The 21,144-nt window shown below is 40.0% G+C and overlaps 1 protein-coding gene across 2 annotated transcripts in view; it reads left to right on the plus strand.

Annotated features, from left to right (window-relative positions):
- Positions 1-21,144, plus strand: part of LOC139766122 (cyclin-L1) — a 73,574-nt gene that overhangs the window by 31,701 nt on the left and 20,729 nt on the right. For both annotated transcript variants that reach the window (XM_071694345.1, XM_071694346.1), the window contains 3 exons: positions 6,629-6,813; positions 7,069-7,189; positions 12,228-12,292. In XM_071694345.1, the coding sequence (XP_071550446.1) occupies positions 6,629-6,813; positions 7,069-7,189; positions 12,228-12,292 (371 nt within the window). The remainder of the gene's footprint in view (positions 1-6,628; positions 6,814-7,068; positions 7,190-12,227; positions 12,293-21,144) is intronic.

A 21,144-nucleotide genomic window follows, 5' to 3' on the forward strand; every position in this document is an offset into this window, starting at 1 on the left:
CTTGTGTCATGCAAGTGGCAGCTGAGAAGAAAAGTCATGTACATGAAGTAAGATATGTGGTAAGGGCTTTGCTCTAGCACCTGTTCTTTTGTCAAAATCTATTTGTGGGTGCTTGTATGTGGGTTGGTTCTCTCTCTCATCTCGCAGTCTTTCTCTTCTGATGAATCCCCCCCTAATCATCCAGGGAGATAGGAGGGTGCATGTTAAATTGATTATAGGAGGGTGTATGTTAAATTGATTTTTGTTAGGTTAAAGGTGTGACTGTAGATGTTTGTGGTGGTTAAGACATTTTGTTTTGGGAGAGCCAGTGTACATAAGTAGTTGTGGTGCTGTGATGTGATTGCGAGGTCATGTACACGAGAGGAAGGACTTTCACATTGTTATGCAAGAATTTATCTAAAGTCGTGTAAGAAGGGATTAATGGGAATTGAAGAACTGCTCTTATGGGAATTCTCCTGTGGGGACTAAGGATTTTGGAGGTGAAGTGTTTGTAAGTGACGTTCTCAAAGCAGCTGACTATGAATTAGGCTTACCTTTTTTTTTTTTTTTTTCTATTGTCAAGAATGGTGTCAAGTATATCTTATGTTAGGCCATGCTGGGAACACTTTCAGTGACTTCTTTTTTACTTATTTATTTAATTTTACGTTGTCGCTGTCTCCTGTGTTAGCGAGGTAGCGCAAAGAAACAGATGAAAGCATGGCCCAACCTACCCACAGGCACTTGTACATAGATACACATCCACACACGCACATATAAATACCTATACATTTCAACATATACATATGTATACATATATAAACATGTACATAATTTATACTTGCTGCCTTTATTCATTCCCGTCGCCACGCCACCACACATGAAATGACAACCCCCTCCCCCCGCATACGCACGAGGTAGCGCAAAGAAAATACAACAAAGGCCACGTTCGCTCACACTCAGTCTCTTGCTGTCATGTATAGTGCACCGAAACCACAGCTCCCTTTCCACATCCAGACCCCACAAAACTTTCCATGGTTTACCCCAGCTGCTTCACATGCCATGGTTCAATCCATTGACAGCACGTCGACCCCGGTGTACCACATTGTTCCGATTCACACTATTCCTTGCACGCTTTTCACCCTCCTGCATGTTCAGGCCCTGATCGCTCAAAATCTTTTTGACTCCCATCTTTCCACCTCCACTTTGGTCTCCCACTTCTCGTTCCCTCAACCTCTGACACATATATCCTCTTTGTCAATTTTTCCTCACTCATTCTCTTCATGTGACCAAACCATTTCGAAACACCCTCTTCTGCTCTCTCAACCACAAGCTTTTTATTACCACTCATCTCTCTTACCCTTTCATTACTTACTCGATCAAACCACCTCACACCACATATTGTTCTCAAACATCTCATTTCCAACACCTTCACCCACCTCCGTACAACTCTATCTATAGCCCACGCCTCGCAACCATACAACATTGTTGGAACCACTATTCCTTCAAACACCCATTTTTGCTTTCCGAGTTAATGTTCTCGCCTTCCACACATTTTTCAACGCTCCCAGAACTTTTGCCCCCTCCCCCACCCTGTGACTCACTTCTGCTTCCATGATTCAATCCGCTGCCAAATCCACTCCCAGATATCTAAAGCAGTTCACTTCCTCCAGTTTTTCTCCATTCAAACTTACCTCTCAATTGAATTGTCCCTCAACCCTACTGTACCTAATAACCTTGCTCTTATTCACATTTACTCACAGTTTTCTTCTTTCACACACTTTACCAAACTCAGTCACCAGCTTCTGCAGTTTCTCACCCGAATCAGCCACCAGAGCTGTATCATCAGTGAAAAACAACTTGCTCACTTCCCAAGCCCTCTCATCCACAACAGACTGCATAATTGCCCATCTCTCCAAAACTCTTGTATTCACATCCCTGACAACCCCATCCATAAACAAACAACCATGGAGACATCACGCACCCCTGCTGCAAACCAACATTCACTGAGAACCATTCGCTTTCCTCTCTTCCTACTCGTACACATGCCTTACATCCTCGATAAAAACTTTATACTGCTTCTAGCAATTTTCCTCCCACACCATATATTCTTAATACCTTCCACAGAGCATCTCTATCAACTCTTATCATATGCCGTCTCTAGATCCATAAATGCTACATACAAATCCATTTGCTTTTCTAAGTATTTCTCACATTTCTTTTAGTTTTTCTGAAGTATTTCTCACATTTCTTTTAGTTTTCTCAAGTATTCCTCAGTGACATCTATAGTCAGTAAAACCATGTAGGAAGGAGTTGTGGTTGGTTGAAGCCATCCAAGATATGAATAATGAGTTTTGTTTGTAGTATGTTAGGGGAGTGACTGGGTCAAAAGCTTTGATCTTTAGGTGAAACAAGGATATTTTGGTTGATTCTGTCGTGGATCAATTTTTGAAGGAGTTTAAATACTGAAGACAATAGCAACACCGGGTAGTGCTTGGAGTGGGAGTTGTGTGTGTATGAGGGTTTCAGGATGGGTACTGTGTGAGCAAGCTTTCAGAAGTGTGGTGTTTGTAGTGTCCTTGGGGTGGGTGATGTCCAGATTGTAGATAGGAAAGTGTGACTATTGGGGTGTTACCAGAGTCCATCTGCATGATGTTACACCCTAAGTGAAAATTCACCTCTGGTGAGGCTGTATCATTGGTTGGAATTATGATCTTGTCAAAGAACCTCTCTTCAAAGGGGCCCATCATTACCCTGCTACTGTAAGTATTGGAACTGCAGGAGCTCCCTGAAAGATTCTGGGTAACTCCAGGAGCTCATAGATGGGATCTTGGGTAATTATATGTGACTAAGAGGGTATACAAGTTAGAAGCGAAGGGAACAAGGGAAAGGATCAAACCAAATGAGAAGGTGGGAGGATGGTTTCAGGGCCTGAACATGCAAGAGGGTGTGAGGTGGTTAAGTGATAGATCAAAATGAACCATCACGGTATATAGGGGACAATGTGCTGTCATTTAGCTGAACCAGGGCACATAAAGCATATGTTGGAAACATTGGAAAGGTATATGGGGCCCAGGGTGTGGATGGGGGCTCTGGTTTGATGCAATATGCATAAGAGCAAGAGAGTGTGGTTGAATGAAGCCATTTCTTAAGTCATTTCCTGGCTCTTCCTTGCAAATGCGGGAAATGGTTAATGCATGATTTTTTTTTCATATTTCCTACATTACTGAGGTAGTGCTAGGAACAGATGAAATGGCCTCATTCACCACCTATCTCTAGATGTCATGTCTGATTCACCAAAACCACAGTTCACTTTCATCAGCCAGGCCCCACAGACCTTTATGTGGTTTCTTTTGACCTCTTCATATGTTCAATCCATATCCAATGCATCATCCAAAACACTCCACATTTTTCTGGTTCACTCTTATCCTGTGCACCCTTCTGAGCTCTCGAAATCTTTTCCACTCCATCCATCCATCCATTCTGAGCTTTCTTGTGTAAAGTCCACTCTTCAGTTCCATACAGGATACTATACCATCAAACATGCCCATATTTGCCCCACATCCACCCAGTGGCCCACTTCAGCTTCTGTGGATCCACTCGCTGCCATATCCTCTACCAGTTACCTAAAACACCCAACTTCCTTCAGGTTTTCTCCATTCAAAGGCACACTCCAGCTAACCTGTCTCTCTTCCCTCAACTTCCTTTCTTATCTTCTCCCAAATTCACTTTTCCCAAGTTCACATGCAGTTTCTCATTTGATTCTTCCACCTGCACCATGTTATCTACATAAAAAAGTAAATCACCTCCTAGCTCACTCTCAGACAGACTGGGTACGTGTTCTTCATTCCAAGACCTAAGCATTTACCTCCCCCACCACCCTACCCTTTATCAAATTAAACAGCCATGATGACATCACAGACCCATATTCTCCTGGAAATATTTGACTTCCTGTTTGCCCGCTCATATACATGCCTCAATCTTTTGAGAAAAACTTCACGGCTTCTGATAGCTTTTCTCTTGTACAATGTATTCATAGCACCTTCCACTTGTATGCTATTTCATGCATTAGCCAGGTACTACCCAGATGAAAGAGGCTTCATTTGCACACGTACATTTTGTAGCTTTCAAAACCACTACCTCCTGTATACAACCAGGCCCCAGAGACATTTTTCTGGTTTACCCCTGTTTGCTTCATATGCCATAGTTCAGGGCGTTGACAGCATGTTGCCACCTTTGTGCCATGTCTCTTCAGTTCAGTCATTCCCATGTATGCCTTTCACCCTTTGGTACATTCAGGTGCCAAGTACGTAAAATCTTTTTCAATTCTTCCTTCCATCTACTGTTTGTCTCCCCTTTTTGCTTGTCCCTTTCACTTCTGACATATATCTACTATGTCAATCTCTCGTCACTCTTATGCCCAACCATTTTAGCACCCCTTCTTTATCCCTCTCAACCCATCCACTCATATACACATATATATACATAAATGCCCATACATGCACATATACATGCATATATTTATACATATCAACTTACACCTACACAGATACATACTTATATACACATACATATTTATACTTACTTTCCTTCATCTATTCCTAGCACCACCCTGCTTCACAGGAAACAGCATTGCCACCCCCTGCATCAGCAAGGTGGCACCAGGAAAACAGACAAAAAAAAGGCGGCATTCATTCACATTCAGTCTCTAGCTGTCATGTGTAGTGCACCGAAACCACAGCTCCCAATCCACATCCAGGACCCACAGACCTTTCCATGATTTATCCCAAACGTTTCACATGCCCTGTCCATTGACAACACGTCAGTTGTTCCAGTTCATTCTATCCTTGCATGCCTCTCACCCTCCTGTATGTTCTGGCCCTGATCACTCAAAATCTTTTTCACTCCATTCTTCCACCTCCAATTCGGTCTCCTGCTTCTTCATATGGTGACTGAGTTTGGTAAAGTGTGTGGAAGAAGAAAGTTAAGAGTAAATGTGAATAAGAGCAAGGTTATTAGGTACAGTAGGGTTGAGGGTCAAGTCAATTGGGAGGTGAGTTTGAATGGAGAAAAACTGGAGGAAGTGAAGTGTTTTAGATATCTGGGAGTGGATCTGGCAGCGGATGGAACCATGGAAGTGGATCATAGGGTGGGGGAGGGGGCGAAAATTCTACATATGTGGAATGTGTGGAAGTCGAGAACATTATCTCGGAAAGCAAAAATGGGTATGTTTGAAGGAATAGTGGTTCCAACAATGTTGTATGGTTGCGAGGCGTGGGCTATGGATAGAGTTGTGCGCAGGAGGATGGATGTGCTGGAAATGAGATGTTTGAGGACAATGTGTGGTGTGAGGTGGTTTGATCGAGTGAGTAACGTAAGGGTAAGAGAGATGTGTGGAAATAAAAAGAGCGTGGTTGAGAGAGCAGAAGAGGGTGTTTTGAAGTGGTTTGGGCACATGGAGAGAATGAGTGAGGAAAGATTGACCAAGAGGATATATGTGTCGGAGGTGGAGGGAACGAGGAGAAGAGGGAGACCAAATTGGAGGTGGAAAGATGGAGTGAAAAAGATTTTGTGTGATCGGGGCCTGAACATGCAGGAGGGTGAAAGGAGGGCAAGGAATAGAGTGAATTGGAACGATGTGGTATACCGGGGTTGACGTGCTGTCAGTGGATTGAATCAAGGCATGTGAAGCGTCTGGGGTAAACCATGGAAAGCTGTGTAGGTATGTATATTTGCGTGTGTGGACGTATGTATATACATGTGTATGGGGGGGGGTTGGGCCATTTCTTTCGTCTGTTTCCTTGCGCTACCTCGCAAACGCAGGAGACAGCAACAAAGTATAATAAAAAATATAAAAAAATAGCTCTCCCAATTATACTCTTAGAACCAGAGATCTCAGATACCCTTTTGTTCCTGACTCAGTCAATCCTCCTAACACTACTAATTTTTCTCAGGCATTTTGTCTCCAACATTACAACCTCATCTGTCCTTTTGCACATGGGCCCCGAATTTTCACCCAAACAGTGCCATCAGGACTACTATACCATCAAATGTGTCCATTTTTGCCCTCAGAGGTAGTGATCTCCTTCCACATATTCCTCATTGTACCTATGACCTTTGTACCCTCTCCCACCCATTAATTGACCAGCTCCCCTAGGTCTCCTTGCTGTGTCCATTTCTTGCTATATTTATAATTCGACATCCATGTTATCCCACTCGAACACACACACCCTCTGCTATTGTACTTCACCTTAAAACCTTATTTTCATTCACTCTCCCAAACTTAGACAGCAGTTTTTCTTTTTAGTGTACATAAAATGTGAATGTTTTTATAGTTTGGACATGTTACTGGACTCTGCCTTCACGTGGTTACACTTAAAGCATGAAGTCACCTTTGATTAGCGTGTCTTATAGCAAGTAAAGTACAGGGCCATTACGGAACTTGGATGTTCTGTTTTACATATCCTTTCTCCACTCTATAGGCTTGTATCTGCAGGGGCTTATAGAAGGAATTTGTATAGACGCTTTTTTTTTTTTTTCTTATGGATTTCTCTCTCTCGTCTTGGGAAGTTTTGCATTTATCAAACATTTTGTTTGAATTGCAATATTGTAGAAATGCATTTCTGATTGAATATGTCATTTACTTTTGCAGGTTGCAATGGCAGCGGGCCAAGTACTCTTCCAAAGGTTTTACTATGCAAAGTCTATGGTGAGGTACCCAATGGAAACCACTGCAATGGCTTGCATCGCTTTAGCCTCCAAAATTGAAGAGGCACCTCGGAAGATTAGAGATGTCATAAATGTTTTCAATCACATCAGACAAGTAAAGAATGGAAAGTAAGTAGACTTATATTCTTGAGTGATTATGTGGTAGCTTATGTAATGGTTTTATATACAGGCTCAGAACTTGAAAGTGCTGTTTGGTACTTTTGGTGAAAACAGTCATTATGGCATGGCTTTGAAGGTTACCACCATTACTATTACTGGTAACAAGTTATGGTTATCTGTAACTTGTATCTTGTAATGGTACAGTAGAGCATATGGGAACCTGTATCATATTTTAGCAAATCACTAACACGACAATGATTACAGGACCATTCAACCTGTGATTCTAGACAGCAACTACATAGCACTCAAGAACCAGATCATTAAAGCTGAGCGTCGACTTCTGAAAGAACTGGGTTTCTGCTGTCACGTAAAACATCCTCACAAGGTGAGACTTGGCTTAGAATTCTTCCACTTATATTTGCCCTCCCAAGCTATTTGCTTCAAGAATGTATCATATTTATTATTTATTTTTTTATATCAGTTAACAGAAAACTTCATTTCCCAGCCTGTGGTGGATGCTATGCTATGTTGTGAGGTTAATACCTTACAAGTGCTTAAAGGTTGTAAATGGGTAAAATGCGGAAGACCTCAAAGATTTTGTGTACCATGTTGTGAAGGTTTGTATCATTTTTATTTATATTTTTTGATTATCACTATGGAAATGGAGTTTGTATATAGCTTGGCTGGTGCAATTATGGTGGAACACAAATATAGCAGAATATGGTTATTAGAATGATTAGCAAAATTTAATAGTATATTGAATTATATGGAACTAAAGGCTGAAAATATTCAGAAATTACATACAAGGAACTGTGAGCTGTAGACATAGGGAGGTTAAACAGTCATTACTCAGACACAAAAGATGAAGTGAAGGTAGAGGTTGCTGATTTTTGGTGAAGCACTCAATGATTGGGATGTCCTTCTTGTAAAGCATGGTGGCGATGTTTTATGTTCTGTTAAGCTGTTCAACTTTGATAGCTTTTTTCTTAGAATTGCTGTTATACTTGTATCTAAAGTTTATATATCTCTCTCTTGGAGTAATACCTGTATTGAAAGATTAATTATATAACTTTTCCTTTTAATGGTTATTACTGTCAACCTGAGACTCGTTGGAATCCTACAGTGCATGGTTGGGTGAAAATCAGACTGAATACATATGGTTTCAGTCATCACTCATGCACTTGAGTCTTAATAACAAGAAAGTGTGTTTATCGTACACTTAGCTACATTCATGCAACAGGGAAACAGTACATAATTATAAGAATTTTACTAGCATAAGAATAAGGTTCCTAGATTCCTATGTGGACAAAGGTTGTATCCAGTTTTCTGAAGATTGAACATGTGGGAGTAGGTCCATAATGGTACTTTCATGTGCTTAGCTGTTTTGGGATTTGCTGATACAAAGCATTTTGGCATCTAGGTAAATAAGGATCACTTAGTGCCACTCCCCTTTGGTACTCTGCTATTCAGTGTCCACTAAAACACCAATTGTCATTCTTTATGTCATCTAGGCAGTACCATGTGCATGACCCGCATGTTGGAAGCAAGGCATACAAGGCTTCAAGTGTAACGCCGTAAGTAAAAACAGTAGAAAGTTTCAGCAGACAGAAGAGATAAGGGAGGAGGTCTTCCAACAGCAGCCACGGTGACATCATGGCCACGATCATATGGAGTGACCTGGTACGCTCCCTGGGCAGGAATGATTGGATGACATACACAGAGACACCCTTAGGTTGAGGGAATTGCTGAAGCTCTCAAGGTCATTGTGTTTGGCTGTGGCTAGAGTTGGCAGAGGTACATATATGCACTCAGCACCATGGGATTGATGCATTTGTGAGAGTCCTCTGGCAAGAGCTGATGAGGGAGCTGGCATACTAGCTGACCTGGTGCTGGGAGAATAGTTTTGCTCCCAGGTCTGCTAGCCACATAGGCTCTCAGCAGACACACACGAATGCAGTTACTTATTTGAGGGAGGTGGCTGGCTGGATTGATAGAGGCTAATATGTCTGATGGGCCTATATGCACCCATGTGTATTTCAGCCTGTTAATTGTATGTGTGCTTTGGGAGATGGCTGAACAAAGGTAGGGCAGGTGCAACCAGTCTCTCAGCCAACCAGCTGATTGTTGTCATGTCCACTTATGCAGGGAAATTGCCTGGGTACCCTGAGTATTGTCAGACTGTAAAGGTTTCCAACTCACAGCACCCTTGCAAGATGGAGCAGGCACTAATCTTAGCCAATAATAGTGCCTTAGCCCATTAACAAAGGAGCACAATGCACCCTTGGTCTGAGCACAGCTGCACTTTGTGTCATCAGGGCATGACATGGATCCTGAGGCTTGGTACTTCAGGGCTCTCTGATTCCCAAACACAAATGATGTCTTGCTATACAGTCTGCTCGACCTCCCATGTTTGGCTAGTATTTGATTTCCATTGCATACAGGTGTATTTTAACCTTTCATTAGCTATATCGATAAATTAAACTTAAAATCATGTGAGTGACACTGGGCTAATCATTGCAGTAAGATTTAGTGTTTGCTCATACCTTCACAGAAACACACACACATTAACATTATATTGTAATCCAGTAATCAGTAACTATTGGTGTAAAGTTCTTTTGAATTTTAGGTTCTGTGGTTAGAAATATTTCATAAGCAGAAAATCCTACATCCACTTAGTTCAGGTGATCTGGTCTTTCAAGCATGTTTGGGTGTGATGCAGTTGTGCTGCTAAATTGCAAGTTAGGAAGAGGAATCTCAAGTGGTAGGATGTGATGGTAGTGAGAATGGTGCTTTAGTTTCTTGAATTTCATATAAAGTTGAAATTATTGTTGGTGAGTCAGGACGGCCACTTTTTTCCTGATGTAATGGGATCTTTCAATTTTTTGTTCCTTTTTCTTCAGTGTTTTTAATAGTTCCCATTGTGTAGTTCGTAAGAAAGAAGAACTAGTTGGGTAAAAACTTTCATAGGTGTTGCTGGAATTCTAAGTGTCTTAAGTGAACAACGAATGTTGAAGTGATGATTAGAGGATTTGATGATATACTTGCATGTTCCTTCTTGTTTACTTTATCATCCAGAGTGAGCTTGAGAACTTTGTGGGCTGCTCAACCTCCAGGAGCTTGAATCTGTTGAGACGAGGTAAGAGAGAGTTGAAAACAAGGTTGATATGCAGGACCATAGTCTTGGTTTGGTTGATGGTAATGTTTGACTGTTATCCTGTTCAGGAGGTTGTTAAGGGTGTTCTGAAGGGTGATTTAATCAAGGAAAGTATAGTCAGTGCTGATACAACATTAGCATAATTCTTTTTAGGAGGTGCATCAGTCACTTGGCATTATTGATATGAAAGGAAGTATGTACAAGCCCTGTCTTTTTGGTGTTTAGGATGACAGATTAAGAGCTATTAAAAGGTAGGGGTTGTCTGTGAGAATTGCACAGTCTTGACATCATGTGCAGAGGCTGTCTTTAAGGTGTGTGATGAAATTTTCCATAGCTCATGATTAATGGCTTTTTTTGTTGAATGAGACTGACTAGGGCAAAGCCTTAGTAAAGTCTGAAAAGATGAGAGAAACTGATGGCTTTTCTTTCTTTTGGTTTATGGTGGTAGATTTCAAAGAAGCTTAAGATGTAGAAGGTAGAGGATGTCTTCACTTCACTATTTTGCTGAAGGATGCAGTACCTGTGTAAACCTTTCCAAACGCAGATTTTTACCAGATAGGCTGAGGATTAGGGTGACAGCATTGAGAGCTCATTAAAAGTACTGTGGACTTGAACTTTGGCTGCAAGGAGATATGAAGTCTTCCAATCATGTGGCTATTTTTGCTTTGAGAGAAAGAGGACTATGATGGAGCAAAGGGATTTGGCTTGTTCTAGGGAGAAATCCATGTATGGTAATATGGGCAAAACATTCTTTGGAGATGATTACTGCAGGGAAACGAAAGAGTTTGCTCAAACTACTCAGCTTTTCCAGATTTCTATACCACTGGCTGATGTTGGTTTGTTTCATCTGCTGCAGCTTTATAAGGTAATAAGACGTTTTCACAGAAATTTTGACAATTGACTTGTGCTGAGGACTTTGTAGAGGTTGTTGTAGGCATCTGTGGTGGTATCTGTGTAATTGATATATTTAATTTTAGCATTGTCTCTACCTGCCTGTAATGGTATTTGGTATGGATGTCTTGACTTTGCTCAGGATGTTTCGGTATTGTTAGGGCAGGGGATGAGAGAGCAGTTACATGTTTGCTTCAACCGATGGATGACAAAAGCTCAGGCATTAGTTAGTGTTCTCCAATTTCAGTTTCAGCTTAGTCAAGAATGACTTATTGGTGTGTGGGAAGGTCCCTAACTAGTGATGAATACAGCAGTTCCTGGAGATCCAGGGTATTAGTTGTGTTAAAATACCTATGCAAAATTGTTAATGACATTGTTCCACTATTGTATCACTGTAGGGGAAGCAGGATGAGGGGACACAGCACAATAAATGATGGAGGCAGTCTTGTGTGGGTAAGTACTGTGCAAACCCACATTACCTCATCTGCAGGAATTTCGGTGCTGAGGGTGGGAAGATGTAGCCCTTGTGACTCGGTGGTACATATCCTCACTAGGTCCATCTTGATAACAGTGTGCCTGGTTTCTACTGAGTGTTGTTGTAAGCTCAAAAGCACTGTAGAGAGTGGTGTCACATTTGAAAACAGGGTTAGTATGTTGTGCCATTGATATCACACTTTGATAAATGATTAATTGTGGTGGCTGTGTTCAGCTTCTGCATAGATGAGGTAACATTGATATCTGAACGTGACAGATTCGTTTTCCATAATAGGTGTGTAATGAATTCTAAAGATTTCACTCGCATATGTCTAGACAACCATTATTACAAATTAAGCAGTAGAGGAAAGGAAGAGTAAATCACTAGAGACATCCAGTTATAGAATGGGACTGGCAACTCCATGTGTGTAGTCATCTCTGGTGGCAGAACTTCATACAATGTTTCATTTAATTTACTTTCATTGTTCTTTTTACTGTACCCTCAAGTAAGTAATGGTGTGAAGAGGGGTAAAGGGAGGGATTAGCAAGCTAATCCTACTAGGGCTGCTGAGGTGTGTCAGATTTATTCTGTCCTTGTTTACATATTTGATGAACTATGTTTATTAGATCAGAACTCCACGTTTGTATTACGGTATGGTTTACTTCGTATCAGGGAGTGGCATTGTTTAGCCTCAAGACTTATAGGTCACATATTTTAGATGTAATCTCAAAATGTATCATAATTTTTTTATTCTTTTTTACATTGCTGAAATTTTTATATTGTTATTTGAGGTTTTCATAAGTTTTCCAATATTGAAATGTGCTTTTTGTAATTTATACCCAGATGGATGTAACTTTTACCTGTTGTAATATTTTATTTTGCTAACATAAGTTGTTCTTGTAGATCATTATCATGTACCTGCGTCTGCTGGAGGCGGATGACAACCGCCGGCTGGCCCAGTCCTCATGGTAAGTATCCATTGTTTTAGTATTACTGGCGGCTCCATCTCTTTTTCCACACATCTCTTGATTTCTTGTCTTGTATGATCCTCTAACCTCTCATAGATTTACTGTGCTACATAATTCTTATGCTTAACTTTGTTGTTGGTCTTTGTTAATATTGAAAACCTCTTCACTTTCAGTTCTTTGTTAGGACAGTTATTATCAGCATTAAGTGCATAGTTCACAGTTAATAAAAGTGCCCAGTTATGGGTATAGAATTTTTGTAGTCAGAAAAATAAAACTGCATCTTAAGCCATGTGGCTTGTTTAAGTTCTTGCTCACAAAATGATGTGGTTTGAATTATGAATGGCATAGATATGTTATTCCTTTTCTGTAATACATGTTGACTTGTTGGATGGAGCTACCAGTATCTCTTTTCTTTTGTTTTCCAGTGGTTCGTGGTTTACATAAGGTGAAGATAGTGCACATGTTGGCTGAAAAGTACATTATGATATTTTATTGAATTAGCAGTAACACATTTCAGTACATTTGAAACTTCAATTCAGTAACAGTAATAGAATTACTCATTGGACAACTATAAACAGATGCAAGTCTGGGATGTTCTGACTTATTCGAGAGGCTTCCTTCCTTGAGAATTCCTCTTGTCAAAATTTTGTCATTTTCTCAGTAGGTTCTCTCTTCCTAATCTTTTCTCTTTCCCACATCTCCACCTTTTCTCTCCAACCCTCTTTGTCCCCACCTCATTCTTTCTCCCTTCCCTTTTCCTCTTTCCTGCTCATTTTTGCTTCCCTCACTCTCCCCTGTGCACCCATCCCCAAACCTTTAGTCCTCCCCCTTTTCCCTCATCTCCTCTTGTCTCCTCTCTCCCTTCTCTGCTCTCTCATGCTTCATTCCCTCTTCCTTCTCTGGTCGTTCTTGTTCTCCTTCTCCTTCATCTGTCCTGCTCATTCTTGTTGCCCCCTCCTCTTTCTCTCTCCATCATTTAAAATAATCATCATAGATACTTTCTCTCTAGCTAGAACTCTTTAGTCGAGAAAGATATATTACGAATTATGCTTGACAGTTAATTGAAGGTTCAAAGGAGTCAGATTTAATGGACCTGAAAGCCTCTTGACAAGGAAGGTACAGAATTGTTAAGTATGCAAGAATACTGTGTAGCATAACAAGAATATATCAGAATGAATCAAGTGAGAGCCCAGGAAGGAAGCTTGAACATATATTCAGTATACTACAACGGGAAATAAGAAGCATTGAATTGACTGCTCCTGGGAAGTTTGACATACACTGTGAGGTGCTAAAACATCATCCTAAGGCCCCTTAAGAATTCTTTTTAGATTTGTTTAACCTAATGTGAATGCTTGATACACTCCCATGAAGTATGAAAATATCTCTTAGTTTTGCATTTTTAAGCCTGGTAAGATCTTTGCTGTGACTAGTTAACTTTGAAAGCTAAAGGGAAAAGAATGATTCATAATAAAAGAATTTGCCAATCATCGTCATCATACAATAACTGTTCTTTGTGCTCTTTGAAGATTCAGGATCAAAGGACTGTTTCTCAAAATGGGCCTTCAAGGCAGATAATTAAGGTTATATAAAAATTTTCCAAAACAGGAAATTCAGTGAGCATTGGTTACAAGTATTGAATAGAATTCCCATTGGAAGGAGTTGTGTCGCTGGGCAGTATGTTATGTGTTATATCTGCCTTTTTGGTGCTAATATAGTATAGTGTTTTAAATGCTATTCCTGGAGACATTGAATTGTTCCACTTTTGTAGATGATGTTGCTATGTATTGTACCTCATCATCTGAAGTGGCTGCAAGATGCTTTTAAGCCACTATTAATTAGATCACTGACTGGGAAGATTTTTTTTTTTTTTTTTTTTTTTTTTTTTTTTTTTTTTTTGCTGTCTCCCGCGTTTGCGAGGTAGTGCAAGGAAACAGACGAAAGAAATGGCCCAACCCACCCCCATACACATGTATATACATACGTCCACACACGCAAATATACATACCTACACAGCTTTCCATGGTTTACCCCAGACGCTTCACATGCCCCGATTCAATCCACTGACAGCACGTCAACCCCGGTATACCACATCGCTCCAATTCACTCTATTCCTTGCCCTCCTTTCACCCTCCTGCATGTTCAGGCCCCGATCACACAAAATCTTTTTCACTCCATCTTTCCACCTCCAATTTGGTCTCCCTCTTCTCCTCGTTCCCTCCACCTCCGACACATATATCCTCTTGGTCAATCTTTCCTCACTCATTCTCTCCATGTGCCCAAACCATTTCAAAACACCCTCTTCTGCTCTCTCAACCACGCTCTTTTTATTTCCACACATCTCTCTTACCCTTACGTTACTTACTCGATCAAACCACCTCACACCACACATTGTCCTCAAACATCTCATTTCCAGCACATCCATCCTCCTGCACACAACTCTATCCATAGCCCACGCCTCGCAACCATACAACATTGTTGGAACCACTATTCCTTCAAACATACCCATTTTTGCTTTCCGAGATAATGTTCTCGACTTCCACACATTCTTCAAGGCTCCCAGAATTTTCGCCCCCTCCCCCACCCTATGATCCACTTCCGCTTCCATGGTTCCATCCGCTGCCAGATCCACTCCCAGATATCTAAAACACTTCACTTCCTCCAGTTTTTCTCCATTCAAACTCACCTCCCAATTGACTTGACCCTCTACCCTACTGTACCTAATAACCTTGATCTTATTCACATTTACTCTTAACTTTCTTCTTTCACACACTTTACCAAACTCAGTCACCAGCTTCTGCAGTTTCTCACATGAATCAGCCACCAGCGCTGTATCATCAGCGAACAACAACTGACTCACTTCCCAAGCTCTCTCATCCCCAACAGACTTCATACTTGCCCCTCTTTCCAAAACTCTTGCTTTCACCTCCCTAACAACCCCATCCATAAACAAATTAAACAACCATGGAGACATCACACTCCTGCCGCAAACCTACATTCACTGAGAACCAATCACTTTCCTCTCTTCCTACACGTACACATGCCTTACATCCTCGATAAAAACTTTTCACTGCTTCTAACAACTTGCCTCCCACACCATATATTCTTAATACCTTCCACAGAGCATCTCTATCAACTCTATCATATGCCTTCTCCAGATCCATAAATGCTACATACAAATCCATTTGCTTTTCTAAGTATTTCTCACATACATTCTTCAAAGCAAACACCTGATCCACACATCCTCTACCACTTCTGAAACCGCACTGCTCTTCCCCAATCTGATGCTCTGTACATGCCTTCACCCTCTCAATCAATACCCTCCCATATAATTTACCAGGAATACTCAACAAACTTATACCTCTGTAATTTGAGCACTCACTCTTATCCCCTTTGCCTTTGTACAATGGCACTATGCAGGCATTCCGCTAATCCTCAGGCACCTCACCGTGAGTCATACATACATTAAATAACCTTACCAACCAGTCAACAATACAGTCACCCCCTTTTTTAATAAATTCCACTGCAATACCATCCAAACCTGCTGCCTTGCCGGCTTTCATCTTCCGCAAAGCTTTTACTACCTCTTCTCTGTTTACCAAATCATTTTCCCTAACCCTCTCACTTTGCACACCACCTCGACCAAAACACCCTATATCTGCCACTCTATCATCAAACACTTTCAACAAACCTTCAAAATACTCACTCTGGTTTTTCATTTCTTGGAACAAACAAGATCAACAGTTCCTTATATATTATTGAAAGGCATTATCATTCCATGTGAAGTTTTTGGAAATTTTCAATAGAAGATTGACATGGGGCCATCGTGTTTAAAGCCCCGTGAATAGAGTGACAGAATCACTAATTATTTTGAAGGTAGTGACTCCCAGGGAGCAGATAAGCAAACCATGCTGGGGTTTTATGGTTTACCATGTAGATTGACAGCCAGAAATATTGTGAAATTGGTTGATTTTGTCCATTATAATCTTAGCATTAGAATAAGCATGCACATGAGCAAAGATATCCTCAAATTTGAAAGTTTCAAAATTTTGATATGCTTATGAATATAATGGAATGAAAAGAAAAACTCAGTGTAACTTAAAGTGGCAAGATGTGAAGAACTTGGCTTAAAGCTTCTCTTTAGGCTTTGATAAACATCATCTTACATTACTTTAAGTATGTTTTGGAAGCTAAGAGGACTGAGGCAAACCAAAGTCAAAGTTTTACATACCTTTTAATGTAAGATTGAAAAATGCCATCAATGAGAGCTAGTTTGGAATTGAACTCAATTCCAGAAGTGGGTTTTACATGTTTCCCAACCTTGAATGTTCTTGAGATCAGTTTTTGCAAGAAATGGATGAAAACAGCCAAAAGCAAAATTGCTTCTCCATTAACAAAAGTAACTCTTTCAACTTGATACAACTTGAAGAAATGAGTACAACTGAATTCAGTCAACAACAAACCACTGGATCATACTAATGCTGTTTGTGAAAGGTTAAAGGTAGTTTGTTGTTAGTTCAAAATGTGATGAAGGCATAGGCTTTGCTGTAGTTATTGAAAAAGAATCTTGTATAGCAAAATTACAAAAGGAACCCCTCATATTTACAGGTGAAATGTATGATATTCAGGTTTCAGTCACATTGTACAGTCTTCAAAAAAGTTTGTTATATTTTGATTGTGGAGATTGCATGCTATGCTCTCATGAAGTCCATGATCGTATTGTAAGATTGCACTCATATAATGAGTGTGTTTAATATTGATGCCGTTTTTTACATTTTGTCTAGGGTTCTGACATAGCTGATGCTGTGGCTAAAACAGCCATATTTAGTGATCTGTAAATGAGTTATACCTCAATGATTTTATGTCCAGATGACATGATCATGTTAGATGAATATGGCATGCTAGATGGGGCCTAAAAGCTTAAAACAGTAAACTGGAGAGGATAAAGAAAAGTTTTAAGTATGGCATTCCTGTTTCAAAAGGAATAGCCATTTTGAGACTTCTTTTTCAATATATGTCATATTACAGTGATCAGTGGTCATTTGATGGTGAACAGACCTGCTCCAATGTGTGACACCTGCAATTGTAATTTTACTTGGGAACATGTACTAACTGAATGTCTTAAGAGTCAAATATCAGTTACATAATTACATTGGAAGGAATCAAAGTATTAGAGAAATTGTTGAAAATAATGTAATTAGAATATTGAATTTTTAAAAGGAAGCAATATTCAGGGTGCACACACAAGTCACTGTGCACCTATACTACAAAAAACAAAAACTACCTCATTCTTGGTATTATTGTTACAACAAATGGCCAATGTGACTTTTGGCACGTATGGTGACCATCTAACCCCTCATCCCTCCCTCCCTCACCTCCCCCTCCCTTTCATTCCTCACATATTGTCACTTCCATTTTTGTTTGAAGACAAGCATGTCTAGATGCTAACTGGTGTTAAGGTGAAAATTATTCTATCGCTTGAGGCTCGAGTGTTTTTGATGGAACAGGTGTTACATAGTGCAGACCAATGTACTGATGAAGTGCTACAGAAGTTTGCTGAAAAGTATCCCAACACTTCTGTACTGCATTGCAATGCAGTGTGGCAGTTAATTGCCAAGTTTCATGAAACTGGATAAGTAGTGAATGCATGGAGATGCAGCTGGCCAGCAGTGTTGCAAGCTAGATAAAATTTATAGGTGTGTGTCTACAGGCATGTGGGTGCCATTCCCAACATTTGTTGTAACTGTAATATATATTGGGAAAGGATTTGTATTAACGTATACTCTCTGCATATATTTATCATCCGCGGTAGGTGCACAGTGACTCTTAGCTTACCCTGTATAATTGTACACAGATAATGTTCAGTTTTTGGATATCTTTTAACAACTTATCTCCATAGTTAGTTTCTATCAATGATTGCCATAAACCATGAGCCCAGTCCTCTATGAAGTTTGTGTGTGGTCGTACCATGCATTTTTACAATTTATCCCGGTATAGTAGTAATGCCTTACCACCTCAGTTAGGCCTCTCCAGCCCTGAGAGTCTTCACATTTTTACAATTTTGTGAAAACTCTACATAATCTTTACATTTCAGAGATATTCATAAAACAATAAAAACTTGAGTGGTATATTTTGTTCACTGCTATCTCTTGTAATGTGTAGATATGTCAGCATTCGTTGATAATTTTTTTTGTAATACAATTCTAAAAGTTTCTAAATTTACTTGCTGCACCAGTCAGCACAATATTTTCAAGGTCTGGCAGATGTTGGCAATAGTGCCTCCACATTTAGAAATACCTTCTGCCTTATTATGGTCAACTTTGAATGGCGGAAGTCATCATTCATAAAATCACTTGGTACAATCCAATGACAGATCATCATCCTCATTTAATTCAGGACCATCTGTCTGGTTATATAGATCTCGCTAAAAGCTGCTCTAGTTCCTTCTTAAAAAGAAAAAATTAAGATTAAGATGTTGACATGGCTAGAGGATGATTTACCTTGGGAAGAAATTATTATATAATGCTAACTTGGCAACCATCCAGGATTGGTGGGAAGCTTTGAAATAGAGGCACGAAATGTGATGTGATTATGTGTAGAGGAGTCACTCTACTTGCATAGATTTATCTTTAGAGGAATTGAGGGGTTCCGTAGATGCTAGTTTCTATATGGAACTTTCAAAAATTTTCATTAGACATCCCTTAAGTGGTATGCTTCACAGCATTTTCCAATACTTCATTTTTCAGTATCTTCCTTGATGTGTTCAGATTTAATATGTTCCTTATACAGAACATCGTTCCATGGCTTATGGTAGGGATTTGTTCATGAAAAAGTATGTTTTGTGAATTTCTCAACAGATGTTGAAAATAGATGATTCTAAAATTTACTTGCCTCAAATAATATAAGGTACACAGAAATATTCAAGTTTTACTCATCATAGAAAATGAAATGTTTGAGGACAGCATGTAGTGTACGGTAGTTTGATCAAATAAGTAATGAGAGGGTAATAGAGATGTATGGTAATAAAAAGAGTGGTTGAGAGAGCTGAAGAGGGTGTGTTGAAATGGTTTGGACATGTGGAGAGAGTGAGTGGGGAAGGGTTAACAAAGAAGATATATATTTATTAGGAGTGGAGGGAGCAGGGAAAAGTAGGAGACCAAATTGGAGTGTAAAGATTTGAGTGAATAAGATTTTGAGTGATCAGGGCGTGAAGATGCAGGAGCATGAAAGGTGTGCACGGAATAGATTGAATTGGAACATTGTGGTTTACTGGGGTTGACGTGCTGTCAGTGGACATGTGAAATGTCTCAGGTAAACCATGGATATGTCTGTAGGGCCTGGATGTGGATAGGGAGCTGTGGTTTTGGTGCATTACTCATGACAGCTCTGCATGGGTGTGAGCGGATGTGGCCATTCTTGTTTCCTTGTGCCACCTCGCTGTTGTAGGGGGTGATGAAGCTGTTGTCTGTGGGGTGGGGTGGTGCTGGGAATGGTTATGATAAAGGCAAGCAAGTATTGATATGTGTATGTATATTGCAAGAGGTCATGTGGGTGTGCATAATCTGGTATTTGCTGATAACCATGTGGTTATCAGCCAATAAATTTATGTGTATGTTTGTATATGTGTATATATGTGTATGAGATTGGATGGATCTTTCTTTGTCTTTCCTGGCACTACTTTGTCAATGCATGAAACGGTGATCAAGTATGGTAAATAATAACTGGAACCTGTGAATGAATTTGATTTTTGGGGAGTGAGATTTATTAAGAATGGCAATGGGAAAGCAGAAGTTGAAATCAGACTTTTTTAAGGGATAAGAATTTGGGTGCACAGAAAGTTCTGATGAATGGAAAAATTAATGTGTAGGGTATGCAAGAAACTTCCTCTAAGGAGTGTTCACCCCAACACTGATGAAACCTAAGTGGATAAGGTCAGGATGGGTATAAAAAATAAGAGCAGCAGAGATTGATAATGTACTTTGTATATTTGGAATTAGGATTATAATTGGGTTATGTGTACAGATATGAGAAGGTTGTATTATGTGAAGTTATTTGAAAGACACATGAAGATAGTCTATAAGGAAGGTAGGAACTCTGTGCACGTGAATGTAAGTGTCTACACCTTGGTAAGGTGGTATATTGATGAAGTGCAGCTCGATACGGAGGACACATGATGCGGTGTTGTCTGATGTATGTTTAGTAGACGATAGGCTGGCCAAGAAAATATACTGTGGGAAGTAGAAGGTATAAGGAAAGAGAGATCACAGATGAGGTGGATATAACTAGAAGGAAGTAATTGGAGCTAGGGATATTTCAGATGCTTAAAATTGCTTTGGGATCAGTTGCAGAGAAGACAGTTTGCATCTGGAAGTGGTATGAAAGGAATGGATGCTTGGTGTCACTAGATGACAACTTCATGTAAAGTGAAAATATAAGGAGGACTTTTATTATATGAAAATCTGTTTCACTTAATGATCTTTCCCCAGTCTTTAACCCTATTTACTTTGAAGCTGATGATTCCACTTTACATTTAACTTGCTCCCGTTTCCATTCCAGTACTAAACCTTCCCCTCCAAGTCATGTTTCCCACTTCTCATGGTTGGAATGTAGTGCCTGGAACATTAGTTTAGAAATGACTTATTCACTCTCTTGCTGTCATACAGTACACCAAAACCAAACACCCTTATCCACAACCAGACCCCAGAGACCTTTATGTGGATTCTCATTCCTCCGTCATGTACCCTGGTTCAACCCAATGATAGCATGTCATACCCTGTAAACCACGTTGCTTCAATTTGCTCTGTCCCTTGCATTTCATTCCATCCCTCCACATCCTCCTTTGTTTTTACCTTTCC

Source organism: Panulirus ornatus, chromosome 57 (assembly GCF_036320965.1).
Source record: "Panulirus ornatus isolate Po-2019 chromosome 57, ASM3632096v1, whole genome shotgun sequence".
NCBI classification, from domain to species: domain Eukaryota; kingdom Metazoa; phylum Arthropoda; class Malacostraca; order Decapoda; family Palinuridae; genus Panulirus; species Panulirus ornatus.